Source organism: Drosophila willistoni, chromosome 3R (assembly GCF_018902025.1).
Source record: "Drosophila willistoni isolate 14030-0811.24 chromosome 3R, UCI_dwil_1.1, whole genome shotgun sequence".
In the NCBI taxonomy this organism is placed as follows: domain Eukaryota; kingdom Metazoa; phylum Arthropoda; class Insecta; order Diptera; family Drosophilidae; genus Drosophila; species Drosophila willistoni.
In genome coordinates, this window is record NC_061086.1 from 5,275,614 (window position 1) to 5,294,006 (window position 18,393).

General features: G+C 38.7%; 4 protein-coding genes and 1 pseudogene across 7 annotated transcripts; 2 read left to right on the forward strand and 3 right to left on the reverse strand.

The window, feature by feature from the left end:
* Positions 1 to 20: 20 nt before the first annotated feature.
* LOC6651145 (26S proteasome non-ATPase regulatory subunit 12) lies at positions 21 to 2,141 on the reverse strand. Its single transcript, XM_002072883.4, has 4 exons — positions 1,916 to 2,141; positions 830 to 1,852; positions 605 to 761; positions 21 to 542 (listed from the first exon to the last, which is right to left on the reverse strand). The coding sequence occupies exons 2-4, from the start codon at positions 1,843 to 1,845 to the stop codon at positions 240 to 242; spliced, it is 1,476 nt and encodes a 491-aa protein (XP_002072919.1). The 5' UTR covers positions 1,846 to 1,852; positions 1,916 to 2,141; the 3' UTR covers positions 21 to 239.
* Positions 2,142 to 2,328: 187 nt separating this feature from the next.
* Positions 2,329 to 4,093, forward strand: LOC6651699 (histone acetyltransferase type B catalytic subunit). The gene is made up of 3 exons (XM_002072884.4): positions 2,329 to 2,663; positions 2,724 to 3,234; positions 3,297 to 4,093. The coding sequence occupies exons 1-3, from the start codon at positions 2,597 to 2,599 to the stop codon at positions 3,940 to 3,942; spliced, it is 1,224 nt and encodes a 407-aa protein (XP_002072920.1). The 5' UTR covers positions 2,329 to 2,596; the 3' UTR covers positions 3,943 to 4,093.
* Positions 4,094 to 4,269: 176 nt separating this feature from the next.
* On the reverse strand, positions 4,270 to 10,982 carry LOC6651700 (katanin p60 ATPase-containing subunit A1). 4 transcript variants are annotated; one of them, XM_015176849.3, is made up of 5 exons: positions 10,711 to 10,982; positions 6,011 to 6,309; positions 5,322 to 5,947; positions 4,784 to 5,258; positions 4,270 to 4,721 (listed from the first exon to the last, which is right to left on the reverse strand). In XM_015176849.3, the coding sequence occupies exons 1-5, from the start codon at positions 10,836 to 10,838 to the stop codon at positions 4,396 to 4,398; spliced, it is 1,854 nt and encodes a 617-aa protein (XP_015032335.1). In that variant the 5' UTR covers positions 10,839 to 10,982; the 3' UTR covers positions 4,270 to 4,395. The 4 variants fall into 4 exon arrangements, with proteins under 4 accessions (XP_015032335.1, XP_015032337.1, XP_015032336.1 ...); XM_015176851.3 differs by having other exon boundaries at positions 5,322 to 5,959; XM_015176850.3 differs by lacking the exon at positions 10,711 to 10,982 and adding an exon at positions 9,254 to 9,666 and having other exon boundaries at positions 5,322 to 5,959.
* Positions 10,983 to 12,297: 1,315 nt separating this feature from the next.
* On the reverse strand, positions 12,298 to 14,408 carry LOC6651703 (protein jagunal). The gene is made up of 3 exons (XM_002072888.4): positions 14,183 to 14,408; positions 13,443 to 13,815; positions 12,298 to 13,380 (listed from the first exon to the last, which is right to left on the reverse strand). Exons 1-3 carry the CDS (start codon positions 14,269 to 14,271, stop codon positions 13,249 to 13,251), a joined length of 594 nt encoding a protein of 197 aa, XP_002072924.1. The 5' UTR covers positions 14,272 to 14,408; the 3' UTR covers positions 12,298 to 13,248.
* Positions 14,409 to 15,532: 1,124 nt separating this feature from the next.
* LOC124459743 lies at positions 15,533 to 18,133 on the forward strand (annotated as a pseudogene).
* The last annotated feature ends 260 nt before the right edge of the window (positions 18,134 to 18,393 follow it).

Sequence of the window (18,393 nt, forward strand, 5' to 3'; positions counted from 1 at the left end):
AATCCAGTATAGATTTGCCATTACTTTTGATGCTGTGGTTTTAATTATTGCAGTTCATTCAATGAATACAAAAACTTTGTGAAAAGAACAGAATCAGTAGTTGTAATTTGTTTTGTTGAATGGTGATTAGTACAGATACAGTTACAATTATGCATGTATTATGTATAGTTTTTATGGGGGACAGGCGTTTCAATAGAAAACACAATAACTCTATATGCTACATATTCTCCACTAGGATCCTAATCTTCAACAGCACACATGACCGAGTAGACGCATTCTTCCTTATTTATCAAATGGCAGGTCTTGTTAACCAGCGACATCAGCTGATTGACATCTGTGGCCCAATTGTTCAATATATCCGAAGGAGACTTCTTTGTAGTGAAATAGATAATGCCTGCCGGACGATCGATCTTTACGCGAATTGTATCGTTGTTGGCCAACTTCGAGAGGTATTCCTCACACCGACTGGCAGGCAGATTCAACAGTTCACTCATACGTGCCAAATGCAGTCTTGAATAGTACATGGCAATAATGCGTATATTCTAAAGAAAAATGATTGGAATTAATATTAACAATTTTTTTGCATCAGTCAGGATTATCTTACGTGTTCTATCAGACGATCCTTCAATTCGCTAATGCACTTTTTGCCATGCTTGGTGCTATCCTTGAACATTTCATTTTCGGCTAACACCATACCAAAGTCGGCGTTGAATGTATCGAAATTGATGAGCTCTTTGGACATGAATAGGCGCAAAATCTCCCTGTTTGAAAAAACGAAGGGTTTGTGTTAAACGAAAAAGAACAAAGTATATTCCATTTAGAAACCTACTTGTAGGCGGGGACATCCTCCAGTTTCTTGTTTTTTGACAAATGTGCCATCATGTCACTCTGCTCATTGTCATAGGGGGCCAGTACACAGTACAAAACGGCGCAGACGAGTTTTTCCGTTAGTTCCTTCTTTTGGGCATCGGTCAATTCGATTTCTGGCTCTGGAGCTGCAGGCTCAGTTGGCTCCGCTTCCTTATCCTTGTCCTTTTTCTTGTCATCACTTGATTCTGCGGCGGCCACAACAGGAGCCTTCTTACGCGGCGGCTCGGCAATTGCCTGATAGTGCCGCGAGGTATTCAAAAACGACGTATCCCGATTCAGTTGGATCATAAGGTTATAGAACTTAAGCTTGAGATCGTGTTGGGTATGATCATCAAAGAACTTGATGCTAATCTTTTTTGCAATAATTTGCGTTGAGACGTAATCTTCCTTTAGCAGACATAGACGCATTTGCTCCAGTATTAGCTCAACCTTTTCTCTCTTATCCATCGAGCCATAAGTCTCAACCTGTAGCTCTTCCATAACAGATGCTGCACCGGCCACATCACCATCGGCCTCCTTGATGTCGGCAAGAATCTTGGTGAGACGAGCCCGCTCGATTTCCACATAGATCTTGCCTTCGGTGACCGAACGCAGAGTGTCGATTAGTTTCAGTTTCACCTCCTTGGTGGGCGTTTTATCCACGTAAGTGTAGCATTCCTGTATCATCTTGACAACGGCCTGCTTCAACTGCGATCGTCGGCGCACCAGGAGGGTCACATACTCGTTGAGGGCATTCCAGTTGGCTGCATCAAAGCAAATCTGACAAATGGCCACCAGAACACGCGAACACGACACCATATCAGCACCCAAACGAGTTTGTTTCTCCAGCTGTAGCATCATTTCGATGGCCTCGTGAAAGGCATCTGGATTCTTCTTTGCCAGTTCTTTGGCTAATGGAATCTTCTCATTGCAGGCTGGCTCGTAGTCCACCTCCATTTTGGTGATGCGGCCGCCATCGAACAAGTACGTATCCATGATTCAACTAAAAATCAAATTACATTTTGATTATTTGTTACCCCCATGACAAGGCACTTTTAGCACTTACATTTACGTTGCGGAAAAAAGTCGTCCAACGTCCTTTAAAGACTTCTGGCAATCCTATTTGGACTTAAGGCTCGAAAATTGATGAGTCTTCGACAAAGCGCAGCCCTATGCGTTTTTAATTGTTATTTAAAAGCGGCGTTTTTCTTCAATTTTTTTCAATGCAAATTCTGCTTACAAATGCTGTGTTAAGTTGGGTGCGCTTACGCCAGTGTTGGGAACTGTGTGTTGCTAAACAAAGCGATTTTAAAATAAAACTCAACAAAAAAGGTAATAAATTTTTTAAGATTTTTAGTACAAGACAAATTGAATTTCCAGGCAAAGTTTTAGTAACTTTCAAAAAAGGGGAAAAAATCGTATGATTATATGTGGAAGAAACCGTCGTGGGCGTACGCCTCTGTCCTTTCTAATCAACCTGTTCAACACTATTCAAGGCGCTGTAGTCTTTGTTTAGCCGCCCAAATATTCGCTGAAAACATATGCAGTTTGATAAATTGTTAATAAATGGTGATTAAATATTTTTGGCTTAAAACCTAGATTGTGTTGACCAAATCCGAAGCCCAATTTATAGGGAAGCTGCTGAAAATAAATGATAATTAACAAGGCAGCAAAAAAACACATTACGCGCGCGAATTTCTAAGCACGAAGCGAGGAGGAAGAGGAAGAAAAGAATAGTTCAATAAAAATGGCACAAATTGAAGAATATCAAGACTTGGTCTTGGATGCCCTGGAGGTGGTCGAGTTCAAGCTGAGTGGGTCTAGAGTGCGGCTTAAAAACCTTATATCATTATTAAATTAAAATTTGTTTACAGTACGTGATAAAGCAGACGCCGACATCAATAATGATGCCATCCCCGGATTTCACCCGGTTATGGCTCATCAGATTTTTGGCGAATCCGAGACTATATTTGGATATCAGGACTTGCGTGTGCGTATCCTTTATACCGCCGGTCCATTGCACATATATTTGGGCGTGGAGTACGGCAAGCGGGTAAATGAAATTTCTGACGGCGAAATCAAGGCAGACGATGTGGTCGCCACCATTGCCCAGAGCCTTCCGGATGGCTGCTATTTCATCAATCTCGATGAATTTTTAAAGACTCTGGACAAAGCCGATAAATTCCAGCCATTCGGTGAGAAGATCAGCGAGTATAAGCAGCAATCCGAAGATGGCACCGAGAGACTATTTGAGATCTATCAGTGTGATTATAAATCGTCATCGTTCCTTAAGTTCTTTGCGCGTCTGCAGACATTCATACTTTGGTTCGTGGATGCTGCCTCATACATAGACACTGACGATCCTCAATGGTGTTATTTTATTTGGTAAGTAGACAACACTTGTATAAAGGTAGCTCTTTAATGCTAAGGAATCTTTTAACTCGCAGCTATGAGAAGTACAAGAACAATGATGGACAGTATCAATATGCCACAGCTGGATACTCGACTGTCTATGAGTACTATGCCTATCCGCAGAACAAGAGACCAAGAATTAGCCAAATGTTGATACTTCCACCCTTCCAGAAATTAGGTCTAGCCACTCAGATGGTAAAAACCATTTACCAGTTTTATCAATCTCAGAAGAATGTGGTAGATATTACCGTTGAGGATCCATCGGAGGATTTCCAGCGTTTACGCAACTTTGTGGATGCTCGATACTGCAAGGATCTAAAGTCCTTTGCCCGCAATGAATTAATCAAGGGATTCAACAAAGAAATGGTAAGGGAGGCTCGTGAAACTTTAAAACTTAATCCACGCCAGGTGCGCAAAGTTTATGAACTTATGCGTCTATACTATACCAATGTGAACGATGATAAGGAATACAAGGCATATAGGCTAGAGGTCAAGAAGCGTCTCAATGCCGTCTATTATAAACAACTGAAGGATCTAAAGAAAATGGAACGCTACAAAATGGATACGGAAATGTTGCGGGCACGGCTGCCCAGTACAAAGCAGCGCATGGAACAGCTTCAGGAGGAGTACACGCTCGTCGAGCAGGACTATAAGAATACAATTGCCAAGTTGAAAGCCTGAAGGAATAAAATAAAAGGGAAACCAGAGCATCCAAAATGGTGATGATTAATTTATTTTGTTTTTCCGTTCTAAATATGTAGATTACAAAATACACTTTGTTGCTGTAAGCTTATAGTATGATACTGTCGAATAAAGTTTTAATAAAACATAATTACCATATTACCGTATATAGTTTACGTGCTGGAAGGGACACTTGAGCATTAAGCGGTTTTATAATATGGATCTCAAAAATTAAGATCGTGAATAAACCTTATTGCCTCTGGTAAACTTAATGTTCATATCGAGATGCGAGAAGGCTTCTTTTTTTTTTGTAAAAATATGGCTAAATAGATAGCTAACGTGTATTGTTTGTACATAAATTAAAAGAATATTGGAAGTACGTATGGGAGGGGGATACAATTCGACTTAAATCTGATGATCGAGTGCCGCAGTTCCAGCACACAACCCATACAACTAGCATGAGCCATACTCTTCCATCCACTTTTCGAATCGTGTCACATCGTCGGCTGATACGGATTTCTTGGTGCGTTTACGTGCATCTTGAAAATCCTGCAGTGTGATGGGCAGATCGACATCTTCACGACGTATTTGCTTAATCTCATCTGGGGTGCGTCCAAGGATAAGGCGACGCATGCCCATCATTGAGGCATCACGGCATACATTGCTTATATCCGAACCGGAATAACCCTTCAGTTCTTCACCAATCATGCTGGTATTTAGATTGGGCGACAAGCAAACATCCTTCAAGCAAAGTTTGAGCAGTCCAGAACGAGTGTCCTCTATGGAAGGATAAGACATTGCCTTTATATTCATAAGAAATGACAGTGGCTGCCATACTCACCATTTGGAAGTGGTATATAGATTCTTTTTTCGAATCGCCTTCGGAATGCCTCGTCGATATCCCAAGGGTGATTTGTGGCTGCCAAGACCATTATGACTTTCTCTTCCTGAGTGATTGCATTCAGTCCATCCATTTGAATCAGCAGCTCTGCCTTAAAGCGCCTGCTGGCCTCGTGCTCCGAGTCGCTGCCTCTGGACGCACACAGTGCATCGATTTCATCGATGAAAATTGTGCTAGGTGCATAGAAGCGAGCCATTTCGAAGAGCAGGCGCACCAGTTTTTCACTTTCGCCACGATATTTTGACGTCAGAGTGGAGGAGGATACATTAAAAAAGGTCGTACCACATTCGGTGGCCACTGCTTTGGCCAGCATAGTTTTGCCAGTTCCCGGAGGACCAACCATTAGAACGCCCCGCCATGGTCTTCGTATGCCTTTGAAGAACTCGGGCATGATAATGGGAAGAACAACCGCTTCCTGAAAAGTTCATTCAGAAATTAATTAAATTTAAATGGAAAAGAATTTCCTCACACCATTTACCTGCAGTATATTCTTTGCTTCATTAAGGCCAGCCACGTCTGTCCACTTAATGCAAGGATGACGCTGCAGAATATCCTTTTCCAAAGTATCAACCAAATGCCTCTCATAGCCCAGAGGAGAGAAATGTTTGGCCTTTGTCCTTGGCGAGCACCTTGGAGTATTGTGAGTGGTTGAGATCGATTGTGTGTGGGAGTTATCCTCCAATGATGTGGTGGCATCCTGATCATCCGAGTTTGAGTTCTCATCCAGGGAATTCTTCTTAATTGGTTTATGCTTCAGCGTCAACTGGGTGTTAGTGCTGAGTTTACGGGCTCGCATACGTTCCACCGAGCGACTCTTACGGACTGCTGCTGTTAGAGCTGAAGCTCGTCCTGGCCGGCCCAAACGCAGGCCGCCTCCCACACTTGACGTGGCAGTGACTCCGCCCAAGCCGCTTGCCACGCCTACATTACCAGAACTTCCATGTTGACTCTGAGTAAGAGTATTGCTGTTCGTATTGCTGTTAATGGAGGGTAGTGTGGGTTGTAGCTCGGGATCACGACGTCTAAGCGAGGATACCCATCGATTGTCCTGTTGCTGTGAAGGAAACGGCATGGCTTGACTAGATCGTGGCTGGGGGGCAACTTCTGCAGTGGAAACTGTGTTTTAATGGTGAGGTAAGGAATATATAAACCCTTTGGCGCACAAACCTTGAGTTGGCAGACGCTGTTGCTTGTTGTTGCGCACCGGTCCTGGCCCTGGTCCACCTATTCCCAGACCATTTGGTGCATTGGCGCCCAAATTGTTGAGCGGCCGATGACGTTCGCCACCAGAAGTGGCAACAGGATGTCCATTATCCTGGGCACTGGTCTTTTTCACTGAATTGGCATTTCGCGACGGTCTGCTGGTGGCGGTGATTTTGGTAAAGGCAAATGGTGAAAGCGAGTCTAATATCAAGGAATCCATCATCCGAGCCATATGTGACAAGCTAGCTGGAGGGGTTGATGAACTGAAAAAGGTGAAATGAGTTATTGCTTTTAATTAAAATTTAATCATTATATTTGTGGGACTAAAATTTATGTTAATAGTGCATGGTCGAAGTCACGAATGGCAATAATTCGAATTTATTTTCACTTTTTTAATTTTTTTATAACCCCAAAAAAGTAGGTTTTTAAATAAGAGCAATTTCGATACATCCTCCCACACGCTCAAAATTACTAAGCCGAAAATTTGAATTTTTCGATCGTACTTTCTCCGAAAATATAATGCCCTCATCAGGGTCATTTACCATATACTTCTTAGATTTCAAATTTAGTTATCCAATCGAATGTCGAACACTGGAATACAAATATCGTTTTACCATCTCAAAGTGCACAATTTTCAACTAAAATGCATCCATTTGTATAATTTGCTTCTAACGAATTGAGACTGCTAGTATTAACTAGATTAAGTTTTGACGTTCCAAGATTCAATTATCTTTGTTAATTTTGTAATCCCATCGAGTCTGAAGCACAATTTTGTATAATAAATCTGGTTTTAAAAATTTTTTAATTTGTTATCTCTTATGAGCATATTATATTTCGCAAGTGCTCAAAAAATGGTTTGAACTTTAATGAACAAACTTAGATTAAAACCTGACAAATTTTAACAATTCCACTATTAATAAGGACCATGCAACAATTTTTTTTCTATATTTTTTTGATTAATTTTAAACACTTTGACATTTCGATACGATAGATATTTTACGAATTTTATTCGGATTATCATATTTATTGTTGTTAAAGTGACCATAAGGTACACATATTAGATATATGTAGATATATATAATGTATAATTAGTATATCGAAAAACTCGATTTTTTTAAATCTAATGGCGGCAACCAAGCTGACTAGAGTTTCGAAAGTTTTTCGGTCAACTCTTATATATACACACATGGATAAATAACTATAACAAAATTTGTACTTTATATAGAAAGAAAGATTAAGATAGATAGATATCGATTTTTCGTACCTTAAGATGGCCTGATCTTCCTACCTTTTTTTCAAAAATACCCAAAAGAATAAAAAATCGGCAACCTATTGGGATTATGCGTACACCTTTGCGTTCCACTTTGATGAGTCTATGCCCTTTTGTTGATTAAAATTGCTTGATCAAAATAAGACATCAAAAATAATCGCTCTGGATCGAAAAAAAACACTTTTCAAAATTTGACTCTAGAATGAGTCGATTATGACACAAAATATGATTCCAAAACAACAAATCCCTAAAACTATTCGTTTATGATTAAAAGTATGACTTAAAAAAGTTATAAGCAACAAATGGCTAGGGTCATGTATAATTAGAGAACGAGCATAAATGAGCACGACTTTTGAATCAGAAAGAGTATTCGAAAAAGATTCGTTTACGATCAGAAATCATATAAGATGCTGGGTGGTTCCTTTTTTGAATAATGTATACTAATTTATACAATAAAGCATTAATGTCAAGTTTACGTCAAATATTTAAAATTGGTTAAAAGTTTTCCAAAAAAAGTTATATTTTTTGCCGTATTAACTTGACCGTGCTGCAAAGGTCAATCGCTTGTCTTATCAGGGAATACACTAACAAAAACCCCTAAAGTCCTTTGCGTGTCCGGGTCTACATATACACAAACATATATTATACACATATATTTGTTAAATTTCTCGTGTCTAGCCAATGCAAAAGTTGGTCTAATATTAGCTAGCCCTTTTTCACCGAGCCATCGTCCATTTCTAGGTGGTCTAACTCTGTCTCACATACACAGACAATGCTCGGGAATTTCTAGGAAGTCAAAGTTCGTGTGGGCTCCCAGTGGGACTCACAGCTTACACGGTTTAGCGGCAAGTGGATGGGTTCAATAAACTTGGGCATAATAAACTCAGGTTATTGACGTCCAAGTCGACAATTGTATGTGAATTTTCTTTTTTTGTATTGTTCCTTTTTTCTTTAGTTTTGTTTTTTTTCTGGGTTTTGACATTTAAATGAGTCATTGGAGGTGAATTAATTCGTTTAGGTACATTAAAGCAGCGTCTTTGGCTTATAAAGTATATTGCACACCTGAAAGTATGCAATAATATTTTAATATCGTGCTCATTAAGATGGCAGCAGCCGCCTTTATACATATTTCTTGTTTTGGCCACAACTTCCGGTCCGGTGTTCATAACTCTACATGAAATTGGGTTAATGGTTTCGTGTGGTCGCCTGAGGGATGGGATTGGGAATGGAATTGGGTCTTATTACTGATTAACAACTAACTAAACAAACTGGGTCCCCTTGATTGAATTGCTCCCACTACCATACATACCTGTACACTTGCCATACAAATAATGCAATTGGGGTCATACGATTTCCCAATATCGATACGCCTATATCAAAATATTCCATAGAAACATGTATGTGATTGTTTGGCTAGTAAGTGTTACAAGGCCTGTCATGAATAATGACGGAAGATAAAGATATCCACCGGTCGAAGATCTGTGTCACCAAAAGGTGTTTATGCAAATGCCTCTAACACGAACTTCCACTACCAATCCAAAAAAGAAAAACTGTCATATGCAAATTGAATAACTGGACAAGGGGCAATTATGACTGGCAAAAAATGTGATATGTAAAAGGGCGGAAGAGTGACAGAAGGGGTCAACTAATAGGATCAACAAGACTAGAAGTCGATGTTGCACTGGGGACTAAGGAACCGGCAATGAGAATAATCTTAGCAAAGAAACTATTAGAGACTGTACCAAACCCTCCACAGGCGCGGACTTATCTTATTATAAACTATAGATCTAAGGACAAAAGCCCTGAAGCACATATTGATAACAAAAGAATAAAAACTTTTGGATACCAAAGATACTAAAGAAATAATTATTTAAACTAACTCCCTCAGTTAAGCATGATAAATGTGTGTATAAATTAGTTGGCATTATTGTAATTACCACTGATGGAGATCCCATAATGAATGATATGGTGTATGTCTGTAGGTGGATACAAAGGGAACGGCCACTTCATATTCCACTTGGACATTCGGCGGCGATTGTGGTCGAAGAGCGAGGGCAGTACGTTCCATGGCTGGATTGGAGCTGGTCAACGAACGTTGACGCATAAATGGATGCTGTGTGGCCTGATATTGAGTCGACTGTGTGGCCTGTGAATTGTTATTGATCAATTGGGCCACTCCACCGGCTGAGGCATTGGATGATGATGCTGTTGTCTGACCCATGCCAAACCAATTCTGTGCATTTGTGCTAAACATTGTTAACGCGGGGTCTTGACGTGTCACCAGAAAGAAACTTCACTTTGAATTTAAACACACAGAACTTTCGAAAAAATAAATTAGTGAAAACAACTGACAGTCTCTGCCTGGCCCAGTCAATGGGTTTAACCGAAGGGCAATAATTTCTTGACCGCGAGTTAAAGTGGCGTCCATCTGAACGCCACAAGGGTTGTAGACCAACTGACCACAACACAAAAAAGGAATCGTCGCTGGCTATTCACAATGGCGGGTAGTTTTCCCATACAAATGAGTGTGAGTGTGTGTGTGCTTGTGAATGCGAAATGAGGTTAAAGGAAGTATTGCCCAGGCGCTCTAATGGGGCGGTTTCAATCATGCCTAGGCCGAAGAAAAGAATCCTTATCTTTCTGCCTCAACTTTCGAAAACAAATGAATGGTTTCAAAACATTTGAGTAGTCAAACTTTGACTCAATTCTTGAGAAATAATAGGCAACCCACTCTAAAAACCAATAAACTTTTTCATTGTCAATTTTTAAATATTAACTAGCTTTAATCGTCTAAACTATAACTCTTTTTCCCAGTTCTATATGGTATCAACTTGTATATGCAAGTTTTCAAAAGAACATTCAGTCGTCATTAAAGTCCTGTCATTTTCCTTACTGGTCAATGCACGCTAGCTTCAAGTTAGCTCAAGGAAAATATTGCCATCGATTTCTTAACAACCATGGAACACACTTTGTTATATACAAAAAGCGATTTCATTGTAATTCAGCGACTAAATTGCCGGCATTTTAATGACAGATTTCTAAGCCGCAAATTAAGTGGAACCCAGAGTCTTTCCATATGGGAGTGCCTTGGAGTTTCTTGTCATTTTGGCTTAACCAAGAGATTTTGAAATCAAACAGCATCGAAGGTCACATTGGGCGCGTATATAATATAGACTTTGTATATGATATAAAATATATAAGTACCTATATACAAAACAAATGTATTGCTATTTGCTCATGGGGCAAATCAGCTGCAGTTGAGATAAAAATCGATGCCGAGACCCCACACCCGGCGCACCCTTCACCGTGTCAAGGCACGCTGAAGAGCTGCCCTGCTGCAAGCCTTCATCATCGGTATAAGCCTATTTAATGGGCTCTTTCTCCTGATACTCACCCCCCCATGGCACCCGTTACTGGTAAAAATGTTGATGTGGAGTCCACAGTGCGAATCGTTGTGTTGCCACGCAGAATAATCCTTTCGCGTGTCGTCCGCCTGTACGTTGTTGTTTCCTCTTGACGCATTGTGTTTGAGTTAATTGCTGATAATGTACATCCAAAAAATCCGAAATGTGCAATAGATTTTTGGAATTTAGTTTTCTTTTTTTTGTCTGTTGTGTTTTTTCAAATGTTATGTTGAACAATTTTTGCGTCTACTCCTCTCAATGTCAAATTGAGCAATGCTAGACGACTGAGAGAGAAAGGATGTGGATGCTGTAGAGAAAAAAAAGCTTTCGCTTTGCCACTTGAAGTTGCCGACTGTGAACAGCTGTGGCATAATCCTCTCAGATTGCGCAACTTTCGTGGCGCAGAAAGGACCAACAAAAACCAAAAAAACGTAGCTGTTGCGCCAGAAGAATCTTCAAAAGTCCAAGGACCATTCAACAGCCCAAAGTGGAAAAGCATTTACCATATGAGCGCCTAACAGAAAGTTTGAAAGAAGGTGATTCGGGTCCTAAAGTCTTCTCTACAGCCTCTTTCTTTTCAGTCTTTATTTCAAAATATAAAAATATGCATATTAAAGTCTAGTCTTTTGGCTTCATAAAACTTTGGGAATTCGATGACCTCCAAGTAAGCAAATGTTAATACACTTTGTTAGTTCGGCATAGTCTGAAAGAATATGATGTTCACCAGTCGGTCCAAAAGCAATCCCTTAAGTTACGCTGTCCTTATTGGGACTCGACTTTTCGCCTTACTCCTTATTCAGCTAGACTTTTTCTCATCGCCGTTCACTTCACAACCGAATGCTTGTATAGGCATCTTATTTCTCCATAAACTTATAAACTGTAAAGTTAGTTTATCTAATTTACTAGATATTAAATCACGTCGGATTGGAAGCTTCTTTGCTTTTCACTTCAGTAGATATCTCACTAACTAGGCAGTATCTAAACAAATCCTTTCGTGTTCTTTGCCAATCTTTCACAACTTTTCTCGCCTTATATCTCTTCCTGTCTCTTCTCTTCCCTACAATACCCTACGACAAAATCCACTTATAGCATTCTGGACACCTTTTCCTAACCACTTTGAATGTGAATCATATATTGGTAAAGTTTAAAAGTTTCTGTTAAGTCTTAAGTCTCAAAGAGTTTCAGAAGGCTTTATTTCAGGAAGAGAATGGCTAGTTTGCATCTATTTGCAGATTCTTTTATAGCAGATTTAAGAAAAATATTCAAATTTCTGTGTTATAAATTAAGATTTGCTTTTTTGACCCTTGCGACTTGACTTTAGAAAAATGTATCTGTATTATAAAATATTTCATTATAGTTTGATTTTATTTAACATACCAAAAATGTTTCAATTTAAAAAAAAATGTCAAAAACTTGAGATTTACATCTGTAAAAAGGTAAACAATTGAATAAATAAAATCCTTTTTTTTTAACCCACTCAGAAGAACAAATAAATATGCATTTTTATTGATAAATTTTTGTTTTTAAAAAAACTACTAAAAATTTGAATAATTATTAACGATTTCAAAAACCATTAGTCTATTCAAAAAAATTATCTCGCACGCACAACACTTCAATTTGCTATGTGTGTTTTTTGTGTATGTGTGTGTGTGTGTTATTACAACAGTATTTATTATAATTATTATTGACGATCAGAACTTTAATAAACTTTGCTTAAACACTCAAATTGCATTTGAATAATGTAAAATGATATTATATTTGACGGGGAGGGGTGAGGTTGACATTTCTCCATAAACGTTCAACAAATAGCACTGAATATGTGCGTGTCAGGAAGGAAATAATAAAAATTGACAAAATCAACACACTTTTTAAAATTTGTAGAAAACAACTAAAACTAATAGTGACAAATAGAAATCTATATAATTATAAATGTATCTTCACATATATACATATATATATGTGTGTGTATATATATATATTTGTTTATATATTTATAACGTTTCTAACAAACACGAGGCACGTTGAAATGTAAGTAAGTGAAAAGACAAAGTTTTTCTTTCATTTTTGTTTTCCTATTCGGGGAAAAATTGGTGGCTTCAGTTGCTTTGTTGTCCTGACTTGAATTTGCAAATTTGTATTTACATACATTATTTAGCAATTTGGGATAAGTGACTATAAATATTTTCTTCAGATTAGTATTCATATATGTATGTATATGTGTTTCCTTTTGGTTTTTTTAAATGGTTTGAACGGTATTAACTTGTAATTAACAAAAAAAAAAGAAAAACATTAACGTTGATATACTTGCTTAAGAGAGCACTTTAAGTATTTTTGCCTGTATCCTGTATCTGTATGATGTAGGTATTATAAAAAATGTGCGATAACTTAACAGCTGCTTGTCGTTTCAATTCGTTTCTTGGAGAGTTAATTATATACAACTAGGCCTACAGCGTCTAGCTTGGTTTTAACTATTTTGGCGAGTATTTTAGTGCTTCAACCACCTTCAGTCCACCGAATTGTTTCAGAGTTTACTGAAATTTACGCGTGGCAGTACGGGCCTTCCAGGCCTTGACTAGAGTGTAGGCAAAGTATAGCGTGAATCCGTGAATTTGAAAGCCCACAAAGCAGAAGGCATACCAAAACACACCATAGGGATAGCCCTGAAAAGCATAGAGAGCATAACAAAAAACGTCTTCATCGACAATAATTCCACTGTACTTACGCGCCATACAAATATGTCAGTCTCATCCAATTCCACGGTCTTATCCAGGGTCAAAAACTCCCACATATCCGAGAAATAGTAAGCGAAACAGTAGAGCAAGGGCACAATGCCAAAGACCAGAATGGCAATCATGTACTTCTGCATATCCCGCACCTTGTTTCCCCGTGCCGCCGACAAACCCACAAACGAGGTGAGCAATGAGCCAGCCCATACATACTCCCACCAGAGTGGCGGAGGTACTTCCAATTCTTCAATTTCCAACACAAATATGTCCAATCGATCCAATATGTCAGAAGTCAATTTGGCCAGCATCACAAAGAAAAGCATGGCATGAAAGAAAATGCAGTACTTCAGGCGTGATTTATTCAACAAACTGCAAGCAAAAAATGATATTTAAAAATGAGCATCAACTATTTCAATTGCCTGTGACTCCATTCAGTTGGCACATAGCCCATCAGCAACCCCCGGCACTGCCCAGTTTTAGGGTTCACTCCAGGCGGGGGGCTGCCCTGTACGAGTATGAGACAATTGTGACGTGTTGATACTCGGCCAGCTGCCACCTGCCACCTGCATTAAGTAATTATCTAATTACTTTTCCGCTTCACGACTTGTGAATGCAGCATGATGCTTCTGGATGGTCTATATTATTGCCCATGGAGGGGGTGTGGCAGGATGTTAGTCTGCATCCCCTTCATTTGGGATCCACAATTGCAAATAGTTGGACATTTAAGTATATTAACCTAATTTGATATGTGCCTGCCACGCGTTGTCTAAATTCGAAATCGTTGCCGTCGGTGCCAGCGACCATCGGACCGCCGCGCGTTGCCATTGTGAGCAATTTAGTTACAGCTTTAGCTTATGCTTTTAACACTTTAAAAAACTTTATCTTTATCCCTATTAAAAACAAAATTTTTCACAAAACAACGCAACAAGGCAACAGTGGCCATACAAACACTAGTGCGGGGCAAGCTGACGTTGAACCCAGTCAACATATTTTATGTGATATTTATAAGGTGCGCGAAATAAGTGGGACACTACATTACTATGTATACCAACTAAACCGATAAAGATATTAAAATAAAATAAATTTATCTTTAAAATTCTTAAATTTATAAATATATTTCAGCCCATTAAAATGGAAAAAAGCTTCTGGCAAAATTAGACAAAAATCAAACAAAATATTTTCAAACGAAATAAGTAACTGGGACAAATTGTTAATTTGTGTCCTAATTTTAAAATGAAAAATAAATATCAAAGAAGCTAACATCGGCTATGCCGAAGTTTATATACCCTTGCAGTTCTTGGCAATAATAATTTTACATGTTCAAAATTTGTTTTCTGCAACTCAAAACAAAACAAAACAATTTTACTCTTTATACTACAATTTGTTCTTCTTCTTCCCTCACTCCCAAAGCTAAGCAACGCACGCATACACATACAGTTTATGTAGCGTTTCGTCTGTGTGTGTATGCATGTCTGCTGATGACGAAAGACGTAGTAGACAGCAAGCAGCGCTGCCGGCAGAGCTGGGAGCAGAGCCGATTAATATATTGACTGTAACTTGTGTTATATTTATCTGATCACATTTAAATTTTGGGATCTGGGGTTTTATATGCAATATTATCACATATGTAAATTTCATAGCATACTCCAATTTTTATGAAAATGTTTCTTCTAGTTCTTCTAGAGCTATATGATATAGTGGTCCGATCCTGATGGTTTTCATACTTTATTTTCCCGGGTAATAAAAACCCCCGAAAAAAAATTTTAGCCCGATAGCTCTTAAGACGGCTGAGTAAAACGCATACGGGCAGACGGACGGACAGACGGGCATGGCTATATCAACTCAGCTTCTCAAGCTGATCAAGAATATATATACTTTATGGGGTCGGAAACGTCTCCTTCTGTGCGTTACAAACATCTGACCAATTTTATAATACCCTCTGCAAGGGTATAAAAACCAACTGAAACAACTTTAAACGATTGAATAGCCCTCTCCTCTGTTTCTTACCAATTGCAGTATACGAACTGTCATTTAATTAAGCGTGTTTTGGAGCATTTGGATGTCCAATTTGTCCGATTCTTGAAAAATGGCTTCTTATAAGCCCTTTATATTTGGAAATTGCTTTCCGTGGGTATAAAGCCGTTAAATCAAGATGCCTAAAAGATTTTTTATCGGATTTGAGTCTAGTCTGCTTGTTGACCAGTCTAAAATAAGATTTTGAGAGACTTCTGTGAGTTTTGTTTTATGATTGGGTGCATTATCACGCTAGAAAATGTATGTATCCTGTCTAAATTGCACAAAAACGATCTCGGACAACTCAACATAGTTTTGTGCATTTATTTTATGCGATATAAAACACTTTAGAGTCCTTTCAATAAACGGGAATTCCGTCCAAATTCATATACAAATTTCTGGACACATGGACTTGTTTAGGAGCGCGCAAATCGCGAATTTAATAGCGCTACACCTCGGGTTTATTTAAATTCAACATTTTTGGTTACTAAAAACAATATTTTTCCACACAGTTCAAACTGAGAGTACAAACTTTGTATTTGTTGGCAAACTGTAAACGAGCAGCTTTATGCACAGGCCGGAGCTCAGGTTTCATAAGTTTTTTTTCTATATAAAGCATTAGATGATCACTGTAGGATTTATGCACGCATCTCGTGGATATCGATAGAGAAAAATTACTTCCTATTTGGGATGCGCTGATATTTTATTTGATCGCTAGATTTCATATTCAGTTGCCACTCAATATTGGGCTATCAGAACGGGGATTTTTTTCATAATTTTCCCGGGTTTTAAGTTATTTTTCACTGTTTTTATTTTCGCCAACATGTTAAGCAATTTTGCTAATTGACATCTCCACATCACACAGTGCCACAAATCTTCCACGCTCTCCATCGGATAAGAGTGTGAAACTCGGCGTTTTTATACCATACACCCATAGGGTGAAATGGTATATTAAAGTCGCCAAAATGTATGTAACAGGCAGAAGGAAGCATCTCCGACCCCACAAAGTATATATATTCTTGATCAGGATCAAAAACCGAGTCGATCTAGCCATGTCCGTCTGTCCGTCCGTCCGTCCGTCCGTCCGTATGAACACCTAGATCTCGGAGACTATAAGAGCTAGAGCCACCAAATTTGGTATGCAGTCTCGTGTAGTATGTACGCCTATCGAGTTTGTTTCAAATTTTTGCCACGCCCCCTTCCGCCCCCAGAATTTACATAAAACTGTTTTTCTTAAAAAGTATAGCAGATAGAAACATCAAATTTGGTTTATATAGGTACTCGTTTAGTTAGCGCGCAGAAAATAATTGTTCCAACTTTTTGCCACGCCCCCTTCCGCCCCCGGAATTTACATAACTCTGATTTTCTTAAAAACTATGAAAGCTACCGACATTAAATTTGGTATGTAAGTTAACTTAATAGACGCGCAGATATTGACTATTTAAAAATTTTGCCACGCCCATTTCCGCCCCCGAAAATTAAACAAAACTGATTTTCTCGAAAACTAACAAAGCTAAACTCACCAAATTTAGTATGTATATTAGTTTTTGCTGATGACCATGTAGCACGAGTGCACTGATAAAATTAAAATCTTTCCAAGTCCAGAGCGCATTGAGGTAATTAAGTCAGCAATTTGTGTAATATATTTAACTGTATGTTAATTGGTAGGTGAAAATCTCTATGGAGAAGTCGGAGACGGTGGTAAGAGAGCGAAACAAGGCTTATCATTTGCTGGAAACGGGAGAACGTCCTCGTCGAGAGGTGACCAATGCCTTTGGCCTACGTGGTTACTACAAATCCTGTGAGCACGTTCTGCCCGCCTTCATGACCAAATGGATTAAATCACGGCAATTGACCCATGGCGGACGAGCAGTACAAAAATTCGTACTTAAATATCGAGAAAAACATTTACAATTCTATTTTAATGAGCTTGTTTTAATTATCCCTTATCCTATCCTTTTCAGTCGCTCTCGCAATGAAGTTATGATGGAATCCCAACTTTGACTTGTCTGTTTTGCGTCGCCAGTTCCCCGATGTAGATGTGGATAAACCGGTGACATTATGTGTCCAAGGTAGACGTTTAAGAACCCAAAAAAGTCAATGGAAATAAAAACAATTTGTTTGTCATCATCGAATTTAATTTTAGTGCCTATAAATAAACTATAAACGCCGAGTACCTCCACTTAAACTGCCCAAAGAGATTAGGTGGATGTTGGGCACCCAGTATATGGAAATTTGGTAACATCCGAATAGACACCTAAAAAGGAATTAACGTTGGTGTCCTTGCCGTCCTTGTTATTGCTGTCTTTGCCATCTTTAGCATCATCGTTGCTGCCCACCAACCTAATTCACCTCGGCAGGGGGATAGTTTTTGGGTGGCGGGTCAATAGTATCCTTGCCGGAATCTTTCAGTTTTGATCCATGTTTGCCACCCTTGAGTTGGGGTGATGACTTGCATGTGGAACCGCCAGAGGCACTACCCTTCAATGCTCACAGTCGCCATATGTCTGTGGAAAAATATAGAAATCGTAATGAATTGTAATCCTTAAACATTAGTTGTCCTTCTACTCACAACTACTCTCTCCCTCATGTTCTTGTAATTCCATTATGGGTGCCTGTAAATTGGAAATTACTTACGTACACCTACAAAAATGCAACAAGTCCTTGTCAGAGATTTTTCTAAATTATTATTGTTATTATTAGAAATTTTCTAATTATTTTAAACGCGCGCGTTTTACTCACGCGTTTTATATCGATACAAAACTAAAATCTAGAATAAATGCGTTTACCAACACTAAACTGCTGTTTCAGACACGAGACTGAAGTCAGTGTTATCGGTTTGACACCAAGTGGCGGCAAATTTAAAAATCAATTTTTGAAACAGATTTTTATAACATCGCTAATTTTCAAATTACACAAATTTGTAAGCAAAAA